Source organism: Acomys russatus, chromosome 10, assembly GCF_903995435.1.
Source record: "Acomys russatus chromosome 10, mAcoRus1.1, whole genome shotgun sequence".
Lineage (NCBI taxonomy): Eukaryota > Metazoa > Chordata > Mammalia > Rodentia > Muridae > Acomys > Acomys russatus.
In genome coordinates, this window is record NC_067146.1 from 17,520,457 (window position 1) to 17,545,303 (window position 24,847).

At 41.2% G+C, this 24,847-nt stretch overlaps 1 protein-coding gene across 1 annotated transcript in view; it reads left to right on the plus strand.

Annotated features, from left to right (window-relative positions):
- Positions 1 to 24,847, plus strand: part of Wasl (WASP like actin nucleation promoting factor) — a 52,178-nt gene that overhangs the window by 17,818 nt on the left and 9,513 nt on the right. The window contains exons 2-6 of the mRNA XM_051151854.1: positions 12,345 to 12,479; positions 14,148 to 14,234; positions 15,008 to 15,104; positions 18,838 to 18,861; positions 24,136 to 24,304. Of these exons, the coding sequence (XP_051007811.1) occupies positions 12,345 to 12,479; positions 14,148 to 14,234; positions 15,008 to 15,104; positions 18,838 to 18,861; positions 24,136 to 24,304 (512 nt within the window). The remainder of the gene's footprint in view (positions 1 to 12,344; positions 12,480 to 14,147; positions 14,235 to 15,007; positions 15,105 to 18,837; positions 18,862 to 24,135; positions 24,305 to 24,847) is intronic.

The window sequence follows — 24,847 nt, forward strand, 5'->3', positions numbered from 1 at the left end:
TCCAATTTCCTCTTCTGGACTACAAAAGCACACATTCATATTCATTCTCTCTCTCTCTCTCTCTCTCTCTCTCTCTCTCTCTCTCTCTCTCTCTCTCTCTCTCTCTCCCCCTCCCTCCCTCCCTTCCCCCTTCCTCCTCCCTCTCTCTTAAAAGAAACCTTTTAGTAGATTTTGTAATTTTAATCCACATAACAATGTCTTCTATGAACAATGCAGTTTTACTTCTTTCTTTTCTAATTTTTATGACCTTCATTTATTGTTCTTACTGGACTTGTAATAAGAGCATAAGTGGTAGGAGTGCACACTCTCCTGATAGAAATGGGCAAAGCAGCGTGTGTCTGATAGCTGAGGAAGCTCTCGTCATGAGTAGGTGTTAAATTTTGTCACATTTTCTTGTTACTGAGGTGACTATACTAGTTTTTCTTTGTCCGTTTGTTGTTGTTGTTAATGTGGAGAAATAAGCTGACTTTAAAATATTCAGCCAGCTTGTATTCCTGGGTAAATAAAGCCTATGTGGCCATGATTATTACTGTTTTTCTGTGTTGGTACAGAATTAGCAGCTGCATTGTGAGGCAATTTGGTTTTTAGGCCCACTCCCTTCAGTTGGTACTCTGTTTGTGACCGAGCAGATTAGTAAACATGTTTAATTTCCTCTTGTATAAAAGCAGTTCCTTCTAGGGATAATAATTAAGAAATACAAGTAAGCTTCTCAGCACTACTTGATACAAGTATTCCATCCTAAATAGTAGTTAACAGTTTTGTTTATATTCTGTAGACAAAGTGTTAAGATATTTCAAAGAAGAAGTTTCATTTCTGTTTTAAAAATATCCAAAAGTAAATCAAAAGCAGTGCTTCGTAAATGTAAACTGAACGTGCATCTCATGTCTGTATTTACATGTTCTGTGCCTGGGTATGCATCCGCAGTGGCTGCACACCTGCTAGCAGGCCTATACCCTAGGTGCAATGCCTAGCACAGGGAGAAAATAAAAGTTACATGTTAATTCCTTTCCTTCTTCCATTTTATCAGATATAATGCCCATTGTCGGGGCTGGAGAGATGGCTCAGAGGTTAAGAGCACTGGCTGCTCTTTCAGAGGTCTTGAGTTCAATTCCCAGCAACCACATGATGGCTCACAACCATCTATACTGGGATCTGATGCCCTCTTCTGGCCTGCAGGCATACATGCAAATAGAACACTCATATATATAAATAAATAAATCTTTAAAAAAAATACCCATTATGGTTTTTGTTTGTTTGTTTGTTTTGCTTTGTTTGTTTGTTTTGTTTTTTTGACACAGGGTTTCTCTGTGTAGTCTTGGCTGCCCTGGACTCGCTCTGTAGATCAGGCTAGCCTTGAATTCCGATCTACTGGCCTCTTCCTCCCAAGTGCTGGAATTAAAGGTGTGCACCACCACGCACAACCTGTCGTGATTTTAAACATGAATCTGTATGTTAAATATCACGCAGGAGGAATTCATGAAGCAGAATAAGCTGGAGGCAGAGGGGCTCTGAAGGGGCTGTTACAATACCCCTGGCAAAAGGAAGTGTAAATTTCCGGTCTTGTTGATACAGTGGTTGATACAGCTTAGGGGAGACCGGAAGTTCCCTCCTCACCCCCTTTAGAAAGGAGTAGGACAGCAGATGTGCTCTGTTGGTAGAGTGTGATCAGCACTGGGCCCTCCATCATGAGGCAAAGTGAATGTCGGAGCCACTCCTTTTGTTTGTTGGTACTTCTGTGACAACAAGCAAATCACTAAACATGTCTTAATTTCCTCTTACATGAAGCTTGCTCTTTCTAGGCCTGCTAATTAAATACAAAATACCAGTAAAGTTAAGCAGCATATACAGCGGATGGAAAGGCACCTTGTTTATCTTTGGTTTCTTTCCATAGTTGAGAAGTATACAAGAATGTGTGTACTTTAGAAAGTCTTGAAGAACTGTAGTATTAGGTAAGGTATTTTTTTAAGCAAATAATGAAGCTGACTTTGACTGGCTTAATCAAAAAGGAATTTATTGACCACCAGAGACACTCATGGAACCCAAAACAGAGTAACAGTAAATTTCCAGCAACAGCAGGAAGCCGGGCTGCTCTGAACAAGACTGTAGGAATCAGTGGGATCGCCTACCACTGCTAGAATTAAACTACAGGGAGGTGAACCCAGTGGGATTGAAGGCAGGGAAGTGAAGAAAGCAAGCCCTTTTGTCAGTGCCATTAAAGATGCTCTTATTTTGTTATTTTCTCTCAGTTTAGCCTTAAATCTTTTAAATCCTTCTGCTTCCGTTGTTTATATGGAAGTCCAGCAAATTAAACATGGTGAAAGTGAGGATTGCTTAATATCATAGTACATAGCCACAGAGGCTTCCAGTGACAAGCAAGCTTTGTCTTCTACAGGGAAATGCCTGTCTACAATGAAAGCCACATCTTTTAGATTCTTAAACATCATTAGCCAGCACAGTTAAAACTAACTGGCTTTGCATTCGAATTATACATTTGCATTTTATGTTCTGTAACTCTATAATGCAAGTCCTTATAGTCACAGATAGGTGTGTGTGTGTGTGTGTAAATATATATACACATATATACATACACATAGGTATATATACACGCACATACACAGGTATACACATATACACAGGTATATATATACACACACACATATATACATATACACACAGATATACATATATACACTGTGAAACTCCTTAGCACAGTCCCTGCCGAGCAAAGGCGGGCATTCTTGATAAGTGGACATTGGTTTTGCAACAGAGACTGAATTTACAAGGCAGAAACTCTGTGCTAATGGGTTGTGCTTGCTTTTGACCGACAGCACTCAGTTCTGTCATTCATTTTCTCAGAGTCGGTGGCAGAGAAGCTTCTGTTTTGTTTTGGGGGATTCTTTGTGGACAAACATGTACTGTGGAAACTTCCGGATAGGGGCTTGTTCTGTTTTGTAGTTACAGCTGTCATTCTACATTCCTCCAACAGAATATTCAACTCAATTTGGGGAAGCTCATTGGAAGTGTTTTCTTCAGTAGTTTCTTGGAACTGAGCAGGGGCAGCACAGGGACATCCCTACCTATCATTTGTTAACCCTGGCAAGGACTCTGTGGGGAACCATAAAAAAACTGTAGGTTAGGAGAATGTCTTCTTAGCTGGCCCAGGAAGCTAAAAGGCTCTCTGATAGGGTTTAATAGCCTTGCCAAAGTCTTATCTGGAGATGGAACTGTTGAGCTTGGCATGATGTCTGTCCTGGGCAAGTTCTTGAATGAACAAGATCTGTCTCTAGCGGGCTGGCCAGAGAAAGAAAAAAAAGACAGAGCTCCAGCCTATTTGGCAGAATCCTAGAAACCTTTCTGGGAGTGGTAGGAGATTAAGAAAGACGCAAGTAACTACAGTTGTGATGTGGTGGATGGAGATTCAGCGCATTTACAAGACTGAGGAAAGCAGGTGAGATAATCTTAGTGGGGTTCTCAGTCGGGAATTGCTTTAAGGGGCCATGACCGTGCAGTCATCCAGACCATGGACGCTGTGCTTCCTATCACATATTGGGTTTAGCTAAAGGTCAGTTGTTTGTCAACAGCTGTACTGCAGCCAGGGAAGGCCTTGCCATTCCCATATGAGATACTGACATCCTTGACGTGACAGTGCTCGTGTCCTGGATGTTCATTCATACCTGGGTACACTGCATTGTAAGGTGTTGTCCTAATTAGTTTTGTCAACTTGTCATAGTCCAGAGTCATCTGAAAGGGCTGCCTAGATCAGCTTGACCTGTCAGCATGGCTGTGTGGTTGGTAATTAATGTAGGAGTACCCTCTCTGGTAAGTGAAGGGTGTAGGACAGCTCGCATGAGCCTGCGGCCAAGTCAGCAAGCAGTGCTCCTCCATGGCTTCTGCTCATGGTCTTGCTGGAGATTCTGCCTTGACTTCTCAGTGGTGTGACCAGTGACTGTGTGTAAGCCAAGTAAACATTTCCCTAAATTGCTTTTGGTCGTGGTGTTTGTCACAGAAGAAGGAATGAAGCTAGAACAGGTGTGGGAAAAGTGTCTGCCCTGCTGCTAGGTGCACAGTGAGAACAAAGATTGACGGAGAAAAAGAGGTCAGCCTCCTGTATAGGTTAAGAGCAGCAGGGCCCCCTGTTTGAGGCCTTCCTTTTCCACCACAGATTTGCCATGGCCAGAGATCCTGGGCTACTGCTTGTATTAGTTTTCTGTTGCTGTGATAGAACATCATGACCAGAAGCAACTTAAGGAAGAGGGCCTTGTATTTAGTCAGGGAAGCATAGTAGACGGCAGCAGCCTGGTGGCCAGAACATGGAGCTGAGCGCTCACAGCCTTAGCTGCAAGCATGAAGCAGAGCAAATGAGAAGCAAGATGGGGCTTTATCCTCTCAAAACCCGTCAGCAGTGCCATATTTCCAAGCAGGGCTGCGCCATTTATATCTCCCAGTGCCACTAAACTCGGGGCTAAGTATTCAAGTATCCAAGCCAGTGGGGGACATTCCCCATTCAAACCACCGGAGAGTGCCCTTCCACAAAAAGACCTTGTCCCGGGGCTACAGGAGTTACCTGTGAAACAGGGAAGCTTAGAATTAAGTTACTCTGGCACCCAGCCTTGGGGGAAATCACCTCAAAATCTCCAGGTAGAGAAGACATTCCCTAGAGGAGACCAGATCGCTCACCTCTCAGGATTCACGAGAGGAAGTGACAGCCAAGGGCTGTAGCAGAGGAACTTCCTCATTTCTTTGATTAAAGCTGATTAAATTGTCTTGATAAGCAGGCTTATATTGTGTATCTTTTCATTAGGTTAAGTATTAATCTGTGTGTGTGGCATGTGTGCGGTATTGGAGATCAGCCCCAGGGTATTCTAGGAAAAGTGTTTTACCAACCGAGACTATCATTTTGCTTTTAGCCTTTGTATAACTGCATGCCACGTGACTTTAGGACCCCCTCTTCCAGGAGAGACAATCTGATGTAAGACCTCCTAAGTGAACAGATAAAGTCATAAAGATGATGCTGGACATTGCAGGAGCATAGAGAATAACTCTCTCCCAGACTACACTAGTGTCTCACATTTGGGAGTACACGTCTCAAGAGGAAGGATCAGGATGTGAGAGAGGACCCTGACCCCTGATAGAATTTCTTGTATCTGAAGCCCTGTGAGAGTGGAGCTGCAACATACAAATTTTTTTTTATGATTAGAAACTATTTCCTTGATCATTCGCTCATATTCTGTACTGATTAGACATGGAAATTCATTTTAATAGGGATGTCTTACTTAGGGCTTTATTGCTGTGAAGAGACAGCATGACCATGGCAACTCTTACAAAAGAGCTGAGGCTGGCTTAGGGTTTCAGAGGTTTATCCCATTATCAACATGGCAGCATGCAGCCAGACATGATGCCGGAGGAGTTGAACCAAAGAAAGCAGGAAGTGAACTAGCTTGAGCTTCTGAGATCTCAAAATACACCGGCTAGTGATAGATCTTCTCCATCAAAAGCCCTACGGATGGAGCCGGTTTTTTGTTTTGTTTTGTTTTGTTTTGTTTTTAACATTTATTTTTTATTATGTGAACAGTGCTCTGCCTGCATGTACACTTGCAGGCCAGAAGAGGGCATCAGATCACATTACAAATGGCTGTGAGCCACTATGTAGTTGCTGGGAATTGAACTCAGGACCTCTGGAGGAGCAGACAGTGCTCTTAACCTCTGAACCGTCTGCCCAGCCCGGAGTAGGACTTTTTGACTTATGGGGTTCCTGTGGCTACAACCCTTCTCCATCTCAGTCCCTGTCAATCTCCTAACACTAGGCAGGCGACAAGGAAGGTTAGAGGGGAAAATGGGGTATGAATCTCTTTAGACTACTTCCTGCAAGTCCAATCTTCAGGGTGTCTCCAAGCAGCAATCCAGCAAACAGCAAAAGCAGCAGTAGGGAGGACCAGCCCCTGCTGCAGGCCCTCTGGGCCTCTCCCATTTATACCCTCTCTAGAATCCCCAGAATTACAGACATAAACTATCTGCAGCTGGCAAAACCCACATCCCTCCTAGCACGAGACAATTCATATTTAACAGCTATGGACAATATGAAATAGCCCCATATCCCACACCTGAGATTAAACCAAAAACATAATTCACATAACAACTGGGCTTTTTAAGAAACCAAAATTCTCACTCCAACAAGGCCATATCTCCTAAAAGTGTTGCTTCCAATGGGCACAAAGTGCCACCAGATTGGTAGAGGATTCATACATAAGTTAAATTCGGAGTGGCTAAATAGTTTGAGCTGACCTAATAAGTAAACTTCCTTGGAGTACACCTTTGTAAATGTCAATGTGTTATTGCCCCTGCACAGTAAGAAGCATGCTGTAAGGGGAGGCCTGTGTGAATTGCCAAGAAAACAGGTAAATAATGAGTCTTTTCTAACTGCTGAATAGCAAAGTACTCTTATTGTTGTAACATAAAGACATTTTGAATTTTTAACCTCCAATACAAATGAAGCATTTAAAATAAATGCTGTATAATTACTATGTCATCTGAAAGATTCTTACACATGTAGGGAAGAGTCCCTTCCTACAAACATTTATCATGGCTCCTGCCTGTCTTTATCTAGTTGATGTTGAAATTGCTGGCTGCTGTTGCCCTAAGAGGGTGAGGTTACTCTGTGTTAAGAGTTACTTCATTAAGTAAGACTTGGAAAATGGATTTAGGCTCTTTCAGGTCTTGGATCCAAGATGACCAAAAAAAAAAAAAGAGGAAATAATGTCATGCTAGAAAGGGTGCAGCCATATGTAGCCAATTCGCTGCACGAACTGTACCCGTTGTGTGCCCAAGGACAAGGTCATTAAGGAATTGGTCGTTGGGAACATTTTAGAAGCCACCGCTATCAAAGACATATCCACAGCAAGTGCCGGCAACACCTCTGTGCTTCCCAAGCTCCCTGTCAGGTGCACTACTGTGTGAGCTGTGCCCCAGCAAGGTGGGGAAACCCGGAAGGAGCCAAGACCCCACCCAAGTCCATGGAAAGACATGCAGCTTTGGTGACAGAAGGACAGAAGAAAAAACACTTTGGACAAATAAAGTAGAAGTTATATGAGGGGGTGTGGGGGGGTGGAGAGAAAGAGAAGAAAGAAAATGGATTTAGTTGTTCATTTTCCTTAGATACAAAATTCAATTTTTCTGATTACATTGCTTTTGTTTGTTTGTTTTAAGCCAATGTATAAGGGACTTCCCTCAAGAAAAGGTATCAAAGTTAAATATAAATTCAACATTAATTTAGCACAGGAAACAATTAGAACAAATAAAAACATTCAAAATTTAGAAAAAAATGTTATATTGCTGTTCCTATTAAATGGCAGCGGACTGTATGCTTGATAATATTTATGATGAAATGAAACAAAGCAGTTTGACTCTGGAATTCTGCAATAGCCAAATCTCACCAGCAGCCACAGTGCCTGCCTTTCCACCTTTGTTGTCCCAAACTGTTCCCACAGGAAATGGATAGCAGGAACAGTAGTAGTTAACATGTCATCAGCTCCCGCCCCCTGGTTATCAGGATGTAAATACTAACTAGTGATGTTAGCCTTTGGTGAGGTGGGACCACCTTCATGTCTTGAAACTCCAGTCCAACCGAGTGTTTACCATAATCCATCACACATTGAGAGGGAGGCAGGGAAGAGGAGGCAAAGAAGAAGATGAGAAGCTTGTCTTAGACAGGCCCACTTAAGCTCTAGGAAGGGGGAGCAAGAGAGGTACACCCCACACTTGTGCTCTTTAGCAGGGTCCTCACCCACTATGCATATGGGACCTGCAGTCTAATGGGTGCATGCCCCTCACGTGTGACTGCAGAGGAGACTACAGCAAGTGTTGCTATTTGTAGTTATAGTGACTGTCATTGTAGGTTCAGGTAGTTCTAAAAATCTGTGCAGGATGATTTGCAGTTTTTATGAATTTACATTTTAGGCATCTCCTGAGGGTAGAGTAAGGGCTGTAAATTTTGAGTGACCTTGGTCAACTTAGCATACTCCTATCAATGTGGCTTTTTTGTCTATAAAGTGTTTCTTTAAAAATGTCTTCTCCCCACAAATCTGTACGTATAAGGTAGTGAGGACTAAAGTTTTTGTGATTTAATGCAAATTAAAAGTACCTGTCTGTTATAACTAAAATAGAGAAAAAAAGCTACAACTATTTGTTACAGGTGATAGGTTCTGTAGAATCAGCTGTCTTCAGTTTCTGTTACCCATTGGGCAAACAAGCCACCTTACTTCACTATGACTCAAAACACTGTCGTTGATTGTTTGTCAAATAAGCTCATCATTGGTGGGTCTTTGAGCCCAGATTTTTAGAGCAACTCTGCCTTCTAGGAAAACAGACCACAATGTACAAGTACTTTCCAAACGTTCATTTATTTGCTGATGTGCTTTTGATCAAAGCACATTTCCAGAGTGATGGAGCTTGACTGGTAAGGCACCAGGGACCATCACCAGAACACTATTTCAAGTTACCAAACTATTGATGGCCTTTTATCTGTCAGAACCATCGAGTTAAGCAGAGTCTGTGTTTTCTAAGTTTGCTATTTGTTTGTTTTCATGTTTTAAATACCCGGATTCTGTTTTGAGGTTCATGTTAAACAAAAGTAGTTTTTATAACTTCTTCATTGAGGTCATTTCATGATTACAAGAATTCAACCAAATATTTTGTATTTCTTTACTTTTCTATACTCTGTAGGGTAAAATGTCATTCCCTGTAATGGTGAGTGCACCTCATGTGGAGGTGGCAGGCACAGTATCGATATCAAAGCCAGAACACTTGATGTCCCTTAAATTAGAATAGCAGCGGCTTAATTAAATGTGTACAAGCATTCCTTCCATTCCTTTGAAGTAGCTGAAGTTAATCGTCTCTATTACTAGCCTTTCACAGTCAAGAAGATATTAATGAAAAACAACCTAGGGACAAGTACTTTGGGATAGAAACCCATTTTTTTACAGTCCAATAAAAACTGTGAATCTGCTTGCTAAGCAGAAGGGGACAAATACGCTACAGCCATGTTTACAGCCCTCATGCATCCCAGACAGCTGAGTCCTACAGCTTAGAACCTTCCTTGTCACTGTAAGAGGCAAGGAGTGGGGAGGTGAGCCCTGGAAAGTGAAGCCTGTCCCCTCTCACTGACGGACTGCCTGCTCTTCGGTCTGTTTCTCCAGAACTTTCCTGTGTCTCCACTACTCTGTTATGTCACGGATCTTTCTCCAAAGTAGAGTAACTTTCCACACTGATTTCTTACCCAGTAAAAGACTGTAAATTCCCACAGCACTTGAAATACTTTTGCAAACCAGTATTTACAGTCTAGCCATACTCTGTACCCAAACAAACAAATATTTAATTAAAAATAGCATGTTCTGGTTTTGATATAGATACTTTGCCTGGAATGAATTTATATATTAAATATTATGCGACCTAGCTGTTTTATTACCTAGATCTTATATGTTATATGTTATGTGAGCTGGCTTTGCATATTCTGTAGTTATCGTGAATTAATCAAGAAAGGCTTTATAAATGTTGTAATGTGCCATTTTCAGGTTTTGACAGCTTAAATAGAAAGTGGATTGTCTTAAGTTTATACTGATAGCAAATTTCAAAATATTTCTGAAAATTGCTTATCATTGGGGTTTCCTTTTTTTTTAGTGTCAAACTATGTATGTGTAGAAAATTATAGCATAGAGTCTTCATTGAATAAGCAGATGCATTAAATTTTTGTCCATGTTTAAACTTTTGTTTTTAATTTCTTTGTGTTTTCATACACATCGGATAATGTTCTACAGTGTTGGTATTGATGCTTTTAGGAAGGGGATTCCAACGATAGAGGTTCAGCCTCTAGGAAGCAGATTCTTTTTTTTTAATGTATTCTAATTTATTCAGATTACATCCTGATTGTTCTCCCCTCCCTTGTATCTTCCTGCCCCCCCCTTCACTCCACCCCTTTTGCCTTATTCCCCTCCCCTAGACCTCTGACAGAAGGGGACCTCCTCCCCCCACAGCCTATCAGGTCTCATCCAGATAGCCTGCATCCCTTCCTCTGTGTGCCCGCTGGGCCTCCCCACCAAGGGGAAGTGATGAAATTGGGTGCCACCCAGCGCTCATGTCAGAGGCAGTCCCATTCTCCCCACAAGCTTGGAGAATGAGCTATCCGCTGGCCAGATCTGACAGGACATCTAGGTTCACTGCATGCATTGTCCTTTCTTGGTGCAACAGTTTGTGCAGGTCCCCATGGGTCCAGATCCCCAGCCTGGGTGGTCTCCTTGTGGGGCTCCTGAGCCCTCTGGGTCCTTCTATTCCCCCATTATTCCATAAGAATGTCAGATGCCTTGATATCTTGTTGTTTGTTTTGTTTTGTTTTTCTCTTCAGAAATGCCTGGGCAGCACTACATCAAAGGGTTTTAATCTCTAAATTTTCACTAGAATACAAATTGTAGTGTTTTTTGGTTTCTCCCGCCCCCGAGTGGTCCTTTGTGCTCTCTTTCTTTGTCAAAGTTTTCTTTGCTGAGGGTGCAAGTGGTTCTCAACCTTCCTAAAGCTGCGGCCCTTTAATACAGTTCCTCATGTTGTGGTGACCCCCCCCATCATAAAACTACTTAGTTACTTTATAACCATAATTTTGCTCTTGTTATGAATTATGATTTTTACATAATTAAAAATTCATCTATATGATAGTTAAAAGGAATTCTTTTGCCAGAGGACAATTCCTAGATGTAATTAGGTGATACCAAAATACTATACCTCCAAGTCTTGACATTGTCTCCTGTTTATACTGTGCCCATTTTTAATTGAACCTAGACATCATAATTACTTAATCAGATCCGACTTTTGATTGTTTGCATTGCATGTGTTTAAAATCTCATGATTCATGAAATGGAAGGCAACTGGTTAAGAAGAAGAGAATCCTGGAGTAGGAGGACAAGGAAGGGTTATGGGAGGTCAATAGTACCAAAATACACTTGTGCCTTATAAAAATGTCAGAATGAAACCTGTCATTATGTATAACATATGCTAATTAAAACTGGAAATGACTTATGAAATAATTTGCTTTTATATTTACTTTAAAATTTTTTTCATAGCTAATTTCTTAAATTTTAGTGGTCTGGAAGCTATAATTGTTATTTCCAGTTTTGTTAGTGCTGTCTCTGTATATGAATGCCACTTTAAGAGAAATAAATATCTGCCTAATAGAAACATTGAAAAAATGAATTCAGGGTAAGTAGGATTTTGTGTTGTTTCATACTCACAGTAAAAGTGGCAGCAGGTGTCCTGGATGTCCCTGGTAAGTGGTGAGATAACATCTGCTGTCATCTAAGAGGGTTCTGTGCCATCATTTGGTTTTTAATCCCTATTCTAGCTGTGCAAGTCACTGTAAATCTTTGTCATGGTTTTACCAGTTTTAAAAGAGGGGGTATCACACTTGGGAGGCAGAGGCAGGCGAATCACTGTGACTTCGAGGCCAGCATGGTTTACAAAAGTAAGTCTAGGACAGCCAAGGCTACACAGAGAAACCCTGTCTCCAAAAACAAAATAAAACAAGAAACAAAAACAGGGTCCTATACAAAAAGAACACTGAGAAGTAAAAGAGGGGATATCGGGATGGAGAGACGGCTCAGAGGTGAAGAGCACTGGCTGTTCTTCCAAAGATTCCCAGGTTCAATTCCCAGCAACCACATGGTGGCTCATAACCATCTAACTGAGATCTGGTGTCCTCTTCTGGCCTGCTGGCTCATATGCATTCAGAATACTATATAAATAATAAATAAATCTTTTTAAAGGGGGGGTTATCATCTGCCATGATATGTTTATTACTAGTAATCCTGAGTCTTGCTTCAGGTTTGATTTAGTTCCTTTGCTATAAAGTGATAACTGTTGTGTAGAAGTCAGCTTTCCTGACGAGGACTGTTGCACTGTTTAGATGTCCTTGTCCTCAAAGCTCAGTGTGACTAAGGGGATGTGAGAGTATAGGAGCTGGAGTTGCACGCCTCAGCTTTCTCACCTGTCAGTTTATCTATCAGACATGTTATTTACCCACTTCAGTGGTGTGTTTCTTGAGTATAACAAGAGATAAGAATGGCAGTTAAGGTTACATAGAGTTAGTATTTGTAAGTGCATGTTTTAAGCATCAGTAGATGTTACTTTTCAATAACTATTGGTATGGTTATTAAATTAGTTATAACTCTGAAAAGAGGTGACTTCGGGTAACGAGTATTCATTCTGCCCTCTCATGGACCTGGCCTGGTGCTTCCGGCGCTGCAGTCAGGGTGTCAGCAGGACTTGTGCTGTTTTGAAGGTAATGGCTGTTCACTTGCATTTCGCAGACTATGTCGTCGGCGGTGGTGCAGTTATATGCAGCTGACCGGAACTGCATGTGGTCAAAGAAGTGCAGTGGCGTTGCTTGTCTTGTTAAGGACAATCCTCAGAGATCATATTTTTTAAGAATATTTGACATTAAGGTAAGTTTTGTTCTTAGCTCATTTTAACGTGTGGGTGGTTAAGTTATCTACCTTAATTATAATATAGTCCAGCTGTTCTTATTGTCTGTGTTTAAATTTGATATATTAGAAGGATGAGGTTGGTTGTAGTACTTGAGTATAAATATTGGGACTGAGTGGGAACCCAGATAAAATGTTATGACACCCTCTTGCCTGTAACTTTGTTTTCTGTCCTTTAGTCATTTGCCGTCAGTCTTTTTTTTTTTTTTTCTTTTCCCCCCTTAACAGTTTTTAGTGTTCAATATAAGACTATGCATTATTGCAAAATTACTACCTGGATAACCGTTTCAGTGTTACTTTTGAGTTAGATCTTCAGCATACAAAAAAGAACATATAGAGTATGAGGGAAATTATCTGTGAACTTTATAATTGTTGGTTAGGTCAGTCTGAAAGCTGTTTTGGATTTTGTTTGTTTGTTTTGTTTATTTGGCTTTTCAAGGTAGGGTTTCTCTGTGTACCCTTGGCTGTCCTGGATTCACTTTGTAGGCCACAGCATCGTCTGCCTCGGCCTCTGCCTCCCCGGTGCTGGGATAACAGGTGTGTACCACCGTGCCTAGCTCACAGCAGTTTTATCATACTTTATTTTTTCTTTTCCTTTTTAATAAATTATACTTTATCTACTTATCAGAGTCCATGAAAGAACTTGAAAATATTTAATTTTCATTCTTAGGATTCATTCACAGAGTAGGATGCCATGTCGTATCTTAAATCCCAGAGCTCTTATGCAGTCCTTGTGGCCTCAGTGAGATGCCCACGGTGTTCTTCGTTTTCCAGCGCTGTACACATTGCCTGCCTTCTTCAAGTGGCTTCTCCTCCTTAGCCTCAGGTTGGGCAGACCTCACAGCTGTTAAACCAGCACTTTTCTCCATAAGCAGTGATGTGTGTACATAGGCAGGGCTCTTAAACTGCTGGCCAACCTGGACTGTCAGTTTTTTATATTTTAAATTTGTGACATAGGTGGAGTCTTGCATTTTAGAATTGTCAATGATTACATTTTTCTCACTATTTAATTCTGATTGAAGATAGCTGTTGCTTACCACTCATAGTTAACCACCTTTGGCATGAAAATAAATACATTTCTTACAATGTAGCTGTAGATATGGCATTATTATATGGATCTCTTAAAATCTCTTGTTTAAACTTGGTATGTTTTAATCAGCCGTCTTGCTGCCGCATGATTGATGGTACTTATACTAGTGTTTCATTAGGTCACGCTGCAGAAGTCTAGAAATCAATGGTTATTATTGTGCAGCCCAGAAAAAGTATGTTTGATTATTCTGCATCTGTAAATTGAGGAAAGAGACAACAGATACTATTGCAGCGTTTGATAGAACGTAGCCTAAAATTGGCTAACGGAGCTACTCACTGGAAGGTCTCACTTGCTCAGAGTGATATTGGTATTCTAGAGAGCCTAGTTACGTACTTGGTAATGCTTGCCCTCTTGAATGAAACCCCTTTATATACAGCTTTCATTAAGTTATATGATACTGTATTCTCTGTTATGTGTATATGGCAAATATATGTTCCTAAAAGTTTTTATTTATAGAAGCAGTTCGTTTAATGAGTTGTCTGCTTTTAGTCCTAGAGGCATTTTTTAAGTAGATTTTTAACTTTTCCCCTTTTTCCTAGGATGGGAAATTACTGTGGGAACAAGAGCTATACAATAACTTTGTATATAATAGTCCTAGAGGATATTTTCATACCTTTGCTGGAGATGTAAGTCCTATTTTCTTTTTGTTTTGATAACTATTCTGTTGGCTACTATCTTAGTTACTTTTCTGTTGCTGTGAAGAGACACCATGACTAAGGCAACTTATCGAGGAGAGAGTTTATTTGGAGCTTACAGTTTCAGAGGGTGAGTCCATGACCGTCATGGCAGTGATCACACAGCCAGCACCAAGCAGGCGTGGCTCTGGAGCAGTAGCTGAGAGCGCTAACTGGAATGACACAAGTGCTTTGAAAACTCAAAGCCCACCCACAGTGTCACAGCCACTCCAGCTAGTCCAAAACCCACCCACAGTATCACAGCCACTCCAGCTAGTCCAAAGCCCACCCACAGTGTCACAGCCACTCCAGCTAGTCCAAAACACACCCACAGTATCACAGCCTTTCCAGCTAGTCCACACTTCTTTAACTCTTCCCAAACAGTTGTACCACCTGGGGACCAGGCATTGAACAGATGAGCTTATGGGGCTATTTTCATTCAGATCATCACAGTTGCCTTGTTTCAATCTACATTACTTATAAAGCTCTGTTGAAGTCAAACTTAATGATTTTCTTTTTCTGAAGACAGTGTATTCAGTTAAGTTTTTACCATGTGAGGAAGCTTTTCTGATAGTTTTACTTTACCTTTTCTGTGCTTTTTGCCTGATAGTTACTTAAAACATAACTGTCCTCCTTTCAAACTGTGTTTCTGTGGAGTCATTATTTTTGTTATATAAAGCTAAAATTCATGTACTTTGTTGTTCTTTTTGATGGAAATACTTCAGACTTGTCAAGTTGCTCTTAATTTTGCCAATGAAGAAGAAGCAAAAAAATTCCGAAAAGCAGTTACAGACCTGCTGGGCCGACGACAGCGGAAGTCTGGTAAGTACCTCCTTGCTTTTCCTTTTCTATATTGTACATAAAATGAGCCAGCACACTGGTTGTCAAATACATGTGGTTCATTGGCTGTTACTATGCCCACTGTAGAAATCTGGCTTCATCATTATAAGAAAAAATTAATAATTATTTAACATTGCCAGATAGCCAGTGTTCAGATATCCAAATATATTAATGTCTTTTTTTAACTTTTTATTTTATTTTATTCTAAAGATTTGTTTATTTATTATGTATACAGTGCTCTGCCTGCTTGTACTCCTACAGGCCAGAGGAGGCATCAGATCACATTGTAAATGGTTGTGAGCCACCGTGTGGTTGCTGGGAATTGAACTCAGGACCTCTGGAGGAGCAGCCAGTGTTCTTAACCTCTACGCCATCTCCGCAGCCCTTATCTTTCTATTGATTCTTTATGAATTTTATATCATGCATCCTAATCCCACTCGTCTCCTCATCCTTCCTTCCATCCTTGCAGCCTCCACCCAATGAAAACAAAGAATGAGAAATAAAATTAGACAAAACAAAATCTTGGCTGAAGTGTGTCACATAGAAACTGTAGTGTGTCACACAGATACCCTTTTCTCCAGACAGCTTTACTTGAAGATGTTCATTGCAATGAGTCATTGGTCTGGCCTGCCTTCTGCTACAGTGTCAATACTGGATCTTCACCATCTCCCCCCACCCCTCTCGCGCGCACACACACACACACACACACACACACACACACACACACACTGAGATAAAGTAAATCAAGTTCTTCCTTCACTATATCTCCTATTTATGATGAATGGAGGGTGGAGGATAGGTAGGGCCTTACTGTTGTAGAGTCAAGGGCACTTTATTTCTTGTCTCCCAGTTCAGAAAGTATTTGATGTTCTTGATACTGAAAACCTAACCTTTAGGTATCATGTGGCTTGGTGTCTTTGTTGTCATATGTATATACACACACCCTCCCCAACTCTGTGTGTGTGTGTGTGTGTGTGTGTGTGTGTGTCTGTCTGTCTGTCTGTCTGTCTGTCTGTATATTTGCGCCCAGGTGCACCTAGTGTGTAGAGGCATGAAAATGGTGTATTTGTCTTGGGGTTTTTCCTTCATCACTTTCTAGTTTATTGCGTCAGGGTCTGTGGCTAACCCTGGAGCAGACTAGTCCAGCTAGCCATCTTATTCTGAGGTGCCCCTGTTGTCTGCCACCTGCAAGGCCTTTTCATGAATTCTGGAATCCTAATTCTAGGCCTCACACTTGTCAGACAAGCATGTTATCTAATGAGCCATCTCTCCGGGCCTTCAATGTCGTTTTTAGTGACATTTTGTGATGGTCATCTCATGGACCGTTGGGAAAACCTATATCAAGAATAAGTGACGTTTTTGAAGTTAAAAAAAAAAAAATCAGAAGCACTTGTTAGAAGTAATTTATTTGAAATGGACTAGTAAGTTGAGGATGCCTCTTACCTCATGTAGGACTTCTCCTGCATGCAGTGGCCGCCTAACCTTCAGTTACAGTGCTTGGATTGTTCGGGGAGCATCGCGTTAAGGGCACAGTTCACTTGGTCACTGGCCGCCTCTTCCTGCTAGATCAAACCCTGTCTTTGTTTTCACCTTGGTCACATGGGCCTAGCTAGTAACAGTCGGTCAGTCTGCTTTCTCTCCTTCACTGTATACACACGCCTGTAGCCCTTTGTCACGTGCTCTCTAAGGCTTCCTCTTTGTCACGTGCTCTCTAAGGCTTCCTCTTTGTCACGTGCTCTCTAAGGCTTCCTCTTTGTCACGTGCTCTCTAAGGCTTCCTCTTTGTCACGTGCTCTCTAAGCCTTCCTCTTTGTCACGTGCTCTCTAAGGCTTCCTCTTTGTCACGTGCTCTCTAAGGCTTCCTCTTTGTCACGTGCTCTCTAAGCCTTCCTCTTTGTCACGTGCTCTCTAAGGCTTCCTCTTTGTCACGTGCTCTCTAAGGCTTCCTCTTTGTCACGTGCTCTCTAAGGCTTCCTCTTTGTCACGTGCTCTCTAAGGCTTCCTCTTTGTCACGTGCTCTCTAAGGCTTCCTCTTTGTCACGTGCTCTCTAAGGCTTCCTCTTTGTCACGTGCTCTCTAAGGCTTCCTCTTTATCACGTGCTCTCTAAGGCTTCCTCTTTATCACGTGCTCTCTAAGGCTTCCTCTTTGTCACGTGCTCTCTAAGGCTTCCTCTTTAACTGGGTCCAAGTTTTCGAATTAGCTCTATGATACACTTTTTACATTTTCTTGTCCTGAGTGCTGTGCTTACAATTCACTATTCTGTGGTCCTTTTCTGTGTGTGTTAGGGTGTGAACATAGCACTGCCCACTCTACTATGCGTAGCCCTGTGACACTAGAACACCCTGCACCCATTACACACTGCTGCCTTAATATTATTAGCAAGTGTCTCACATGAGCCTCACAGTCTGTCTTCTTCAACCAAACTTTCCTGCTTTTCCCCCCATTTAAATGGCTTCCAACCAAGGATATATGTCTTCAGAAATTGCCCTTAAAACTTGCATTTTAAACCTTTTATTTATCTCAGTATCCTTTATATTTAAGTGATTACCAATCTGCATGCAGAGATTAGTATCACTATGAAAACTAAAGATTCACGTATAGAAATTGTTTCCTTTAAATAATCAAATTTGTTGTTCCATCTGATCACAAGATGGAATATTACATGTTTCCTGTTGATAGGACTTTTAATTTGTTTACCAATTGATTCTTACTGACTGGGCTTGCTATTGTTTATAAGCTAATTTTTTTTATTTCCTTGGGATTTTCTTTTTTAATTATTGAATTTATTTATTATAACTTATTAATATAGTATCCCATTTGTTATCCCGTCCCTGTTATCTTCCAGCTCCCACCCTCCTTCCCTCTTCGCTCTATTCCCTCCCCCTAGACCTCTGACTGGGGAGGGGGCCCTCTTCTCCCACTGTCTGATCACAGTCCATCAGGATAGCCTTTATCTCCTTCCTCTGTGTGCCCGCAAGGCCACTGCTGCAAGGGGCAGTAATCAAATCATAAGCTAATTTTTTTACTACATTAATCATAAATACTTCTCTTGTAATTTCAGGAAAGTTTATATTACAAAATATGTAGACATTATGTTTGTTCAAAATTCTTTTAAACACAGTCGGTCATGGTGTTGTGTGCCTGTAGCCTCAGCACTTGGGAGGCAGATGCAGGATAATTATCCATGAATTTTTGGCCAATCTGGCTTACATAGCAATTTCTAGGTCAGCCAGTGCTACATTGCAAGACCCTGCCTCCAACAAACAGAAAATTGTTGGGAGTGTGCTTTTTTAGGAGGGGAGCAGGAGGCTCTGTCTTCTCCGTTATTTGGTGATTTTATTGTAGATTGCATGCACGCGCGCGCGCACACACACACACACCTATGCCGAGTAAGCTGCAGCTCACAGCTTTCCACCGTGAGAGTCACTGTGGTGAGTCCCTGCGTTGCTGACTGGCTTCTTTCCCTGTGCACTCCCGTCCGATCTTCATGGCATCCCCTCACACTGTGATCTTAAACTTTTGGATAGGTTTTCTCTTTTACTTGGATATCTACATTATTATCTGATCTTCAGAAAGTTCTTTAACCATCTGCACATCACTTCAAGAGTAAGGGGTTAAATGAAGTCTGTTACAAACTTTTACTTTTATTAGGTATATATGGTTGTTTTGATGTGTGTTTTATGTATAATTAATGCTGATTTTTTTTTTTTAACAGAAAAAAGACGAGATGGTCAAAATGGTAAGCTTTTGATTATTATTGTCAGAAAAGTTTTAAATTACAGTTTAATTATTGTAGAAATGTGTACCATGGGTTGATACTTAATAGTTATGATCAAATACCATAGTCTGAGTCATTATTTTCAGTTATAGAATGATAAGCAAAATTTAGAAATTTGCTGTTCTTAACTTCTTTCCTAACATAAAGTGAAAGCACAGTGTGAAAGTGGTTATTATTGTATTCTGTACCCCAAATTCATTGTTTAGGGACTGTGTACTTTTGAGGCTTTCTTAAAGCTATTGCACTTATTGGTATATATGCTCATTTCTTTTCATTTTCTTTCTTTTTCTTTTTTTTTAAACACGTCCTTTACAACATAATATTTAGTATTTTTTATGTTATTTAATGTACTTTGTTAGTGAGCGTTTACTTGTGCTGTTGTCATATAGACAGCTTTTGAGTTTGCAGTGAACCACTCCTCCTCCTCCTCCTCCTCTTCTACTTCATCCTCCTCTTCCTCATCATCCTTTTCTCTGGAGAGAGGCTCCATTACTTTCATCCCATTTGAACGGGAACCTTAAAAGTAAAACCCTATTGCTCCAAGAACCTTAGTTATCATAGGTGACGCAGCCACTGGTTTTTAAATGCATCCTAAATCCTCCCTTCAGCACTTGGATTATTCAGGGAAATTTGAAAGCTGCCGCGTTCCTAGTATAGTATAGTATAGTATGACCACTGGTGACTGTTGAGGTCGGTGTCCTTTATATGTTAGATTGCCTTTTAATTTTGTCCTTAAATCTACTTCCTAGATATAAAACATTATTTAACCTTTTAAAACTTTTAATGGGCAATTGCCTTTAGTATTGTTTACTCTGCACCAGAGTTTGATATAGTTTGCCTTTTGCATGTGAATATTGCTAATAATAACTTACAGGGCTGCTGTGGCACATAAAAGGTAACCAGAATACTTAGCGTAATTATAAATAAATGATAATCATCATAAAGATAATGACAACAATAATAAAGCAGGGCCCAGTTAACTGTCATGTACCACCTGCCAGGTATTGTTCAGTAGTCTTCTGAAGTAGCTCCTGTTTTACTCCCTGTAATAAATGGAAAATAGGAATATATAAGTAACTTACACTATTAAGATTGGGGGAAAATTCTTCCACAAGTGACCTGACTCAAGAGTTATCCTTAATCACTATTATGTTAAAATGACTTTGAGAGAGGAAACCCAGGCCTAGAAGAGAGTAAAGAACACATCTCAGGGCAGGGAAGCTGGCATGCAGCAGAGGCAAAGAAACACCTAGATCTTGGGTTGTTCATCTGTGAACCTTTAATGTAGTTGAGAGTGTTTTCCTGGTAGGTGCCAGTGTTTTAATGTTTGGAGTACTTATTATGTTGTGTTTGCTGAGCATATATTGAGTACTAGTTGTAAAGACTTTCTAGGGGTACCATCTAATTTTGGAGAAAGTCACTTGAAATATTAAAATAATAGATACATGAATCAGAATTTTAAAAATTTTGGAAACATTTATTTCAATATATATAACATGTATTTGTGGTCAGGCCCCTAATTGCTGTGAGTGGCTACAATTTTAATATTCCTACTGAGTTGCTCATAACTTTCTCATCTTTATTGGATTGTTCTTGTTTTTGGTGGGTGGGTGGGTAGGTGGGTGGCATTTTTAGATCAAATCTTTCTGCACAGGCCTGACTGCTCTTGACCTCACAGTCTAGACCAGGCTGGTCTTGAACTCAGAGAGACCCTCCAGCCTCTGCTGCCTGAGTGCTGCGGTTAAGTATGCTCTTAGCTTTAAGTCCTTAGTTTTATAGTTTTAGCCTCTTTGGTCATAGCCCCATCCCGCCTCACCTCCCAATTCTACCCTCCCTCCCACTCCCACATCCTCCTCTCCTATTCCTCAGAAGAGGGGACACCGCCCCCCCCCCTTTCCCATCCACCCTGCTCATCAAGTCGTATCAGGACTAGTATGTCCTCTTTCATTGTGGCGTGGGAAGGCAGTCCCACCAGGGAGAAGTGTTTGAAAAGCTGACAAGAGAGTCCATGTCAGAGAGAGCCCCCACCCCTCTTACTAGGGACCCACATGAAACCTGATTGCTTTTTATGGTATTGTTAAAGGGCAAAATTATGCTGCCAATATTGCCAATATATTCATACTTCTAAATTTATAAAAATATATGAGTATGCTAATATATTACATATATAGTAGTGAGTAATGAGATATAGTATGGGAATTTTAAATTTTTTTTGTTTTGTTTTGTTTTTGAGACAAGGCTTCTCTGTGTAGCCTTGGCTATCCTGGACTCGCTTTGTAGACCAGGTTGGCCTCAAACACACAGCGATCCGCCTGCCTCTGCCTCCCGAGTGCTGGGATTAAAGGCGTGCGCCACCACGCCTGGCTTTTTCTTTTTTTCTTTCTTTCTTTCTTTCTTTCTTTCTTTCTTTCTTTCTTTCTGTGTTGTTGTTGTTGTTGTTTTCAGTCCCACAAGTTCTGCTCTTTGCGCTGTGTGGACAGCAGCGTTGACGTTACAGCTTTACTGCATTTTGATGTGGCACCGCTAGGTGGCAGTGACTACCTTAACCGTGCTTTGCTCTGTCTGCTGGCGGTCTCAGATCCTCATGTGTTAGCTAGCACACCTTTTCAAAGTGTAACTTTATGTAGAAATTACATATATTCCTAAAGTGTGATCTGGTAGGCCTCTGTGCCAGCTCTTCTTCACCTCTTACCTTAGTATAGTTCTGTTTTCATTATAATTAAATGGAAATTTGAGTTCCTTTGGCTTTGAAATTAAGATTAAACTGAAAATGGAATGTCTGTTGTTCATGAGAATGTTTAAAACCACTTCCTTGTTGTCTTGCATTAGGAAGGTGTAGCTTGTGTCTTCCTGTCCTCCTCACTCATTTCTGTCTGTCTGTCTGTTTGTTGTTGTTGTTCTTGTTGGACGAGTTTGATCTTCAACTTAAGATGTAGCCAAGTTTGGGCTTCCTGGCTTCGTGTTCATTCTTAAACCTTCTTCAAAATACATGAATTGTTTTTCCAAATATGATGTAAACTAGGCTTTCAGATAGCTTTAATGACTCCATTACAGTTGAGATTTTTTACATAATTGAAGAATTTTAGTTAAATGGTATTAAATGATCATTTGTTGTGTATTTGTCTATAATTTTGCAGTTCTTAGCCTGTAGGTCACAACCCTGTTGGCAAACCTCAGTCTCCAAAAATATTTACATTGCAATTTATAACTGGCAAATTTATAGTTATGAAATAGCAATGAAGATAAATTTATGGTCGGGGTCGCCACAGCATGAGGAACTGTATGTACTGAAGGACTGCAGCCTCGGGAAGGTTAAGACCACTGCTATAATTTATTAGGATTTCTATTTGATGCTTTGTGATTGTGTTGGGGTTTCCTCCATGGTTAGGTACTCACTAGGAGAACTCATGAGATGCAACATAGAGGTTTTCTTTTTAAAAATGTCTATGCAGTGAAGAGATGGCGAGCAAGATAACCCCGTGGGATGAAGTCTGTAGGTCTCTGTCTGGTGCCCTGAGCAGTGGACAGCATCTGCTGGTGCCCTGAGCAGTGGGCAGCATCTGCTGGTGCCCTGAGCAGTGGACAGCATCTGCTGGTGCCATGAGCAGTGGACAGCATCTGCTGGTGCCCTGAGCAGTGGACAGCATCTGCTGGTGCCCTGAGCAGTGGGCAGCATCTGCTGGTGCCCTGAGCAGTGGACAGCATCTGCTGGTGCCCTGAGCAGTGGACAGCATCTGCTGGTGCCATGAGCAGTGGGCAGCATCTGCTGGTGCCATGAGCAGTGGACAGCATCTGCTGGTGGCTGATTGTGTACATGGTGTCTAAAGGAAAGGCTCGTTAGAAAACCTCATTAGACATTCAGTGCACAGTGTTTGCACATGTCCTATAGCATGAGTCCAGACCCTCCCTCCATGAAAAAAGCTATATGCAGTGTAATTGTTGTTGGCATGAAGTTTGGGTACAGTGAGCGCACATTCAGGGAATGGTGAGAGCTCTTTCAAAGTTTATGCCCCCACTAGGCAGGTAAGATGCTTTCTGTCTTAATTACATTTTTATCGCTGTGATAAAACACCACGTCCCAGGCAGCATATAAAAGGTATTTCTTTAATTCAGGGCTCATGACTGTAGAGAAAGGGTTAGTGTCCGTGACACCGCAGTGAGGAGTGTGGCAGCAGGTGGGCCAGCACAATGCTGGAGCAGCAGTGAGAGCGTACACCTTGATCCTGAAGCAACAGGCAGAGAGAGAGCTCACTGGGCATGACGGGGGCTTCTCAACGCTCAAAGCCTTCCTTCCTCCTTCCGTCAGCGACACAACTTCTAATCCTTCCCAAAGAGTTCCACCAACTGGAGGCCTAAGTATTCAGACAAAGGAGCCTGTGGGGACCATTTTCATTCAAACCCGCACTAGTGAAATTTTAATACATTTTAAAAATTGTCTTTAATGTAATGAACTCAAGAAGTTTGGTTTTGTCCGAGAATTGCGTATTAAGATGGGCTGTTCAGAGAACGTGTGTTGGCTTTAGGTTTGGGAGTTCATAAGAACTCTTCAGTTGAATGTGTCGCATTGAGACTTTCATGTCTTCAGAGAATCTTTGTGAGTTATAAGTTGTGGGATGCATCACTTAGTGCCACTCCTAATGATATGTCTGACGGCCCTGGGTATTTTTACCATGACATCTTTGCAGAAGGGCTTTGTGCCTTTTGATAGCCAACATACACATGTACTAGTAGGAACAGACCCGGGCACTTGAATCGCTAGCGTGGAGGAGATGGCAGTAAGAAATGCTTTCTGTTTTTTTTTTTTAAGTGTTTTTTTAAATGGATAAATAAGGTTGAAACAAAGAAGACAAGATTAAGGATTTCAACTGGGTATGGTGGTACATGCCTGTAATCCCAGTACTGGGGGAGGCAGAGTCAGGCAGATCTCTGTGAGTTCAAGGACAGCCAAGGCTATACAAAGAAGCCTTGTCGTGGGGGGGTTGGGGGGATGGGCGGGGGGGAAGATTAAGGATGTCCTTTGTTTTGTGATACAGATCATTTAACCAGAATTTTAGTAAAAAAGAAATTGAAAGGACCAGGTTAATTAAATTTTATAGACATTAATGTACTTCATGTGATTTAAGATAAAGTAAGCAGGCATAAGTTGTATAAAATGCAGCAAATTATAAATTATTATTCTATAAAATTAGTTTCTTAAATTGTATGTCTGTTAAACTATTTTGGCTCTCTTTGTAGGTCCCAATCTACCCATGGCTACAGTTGACATAAAAAATCCAGAAATCACAACAAATAGGTTTTATGGTTCACAAGTCAACAACATCTCCCACACCAAAGAAAAGAAGAAAGGAAAAGCTAAAAAGAAGAGATTAACCAAGGCAGACATTGGAACGCCAAGTAATTTCCAGTAAGGCTCTTCTTCTGCACTCTAGTCCTTTCAAACAAACTGATCTTGCTGTGTTGCTTAGGCTGGCCTTAAATTTAGGCCCCTCCACCTCAGCTTCCAGAGCAGTCCCTGGGACTCCCCACTACTACACCTAAGTTGATCTTTATTCCTTTTATGTAATCTGTGCTATCCTTGATTTTAACTTGTTTTAAAATTTTAATTTGGGAGGTTCTATGTAATAGTTACTTTTCTGTTTCTGTGCTAGAATATTACAACAAAAATCAACTTAGAGGAGACAGAGCTTATTATGGTTTACTTTTCCAGAGGGGAGGTCAGCCATCATGGTGGAGAAGCATGGCCACAGGAGTGAGGCCAGCCTGGCCTTTGGGGTGGAGAGAGGACCAGGCCAGGCTGTGAACCTCAGCCTGTCACCGTGAGAAACTCCTCAAACATGGCATCACCAGCTGGGCACACCGTGTTCAGATACGTGAGCCTGTAGGGGACACATAATGCTCAAAATACAGCAGGAATGACACGTATGTCCACCAGGGCTTTGTTTCTTTG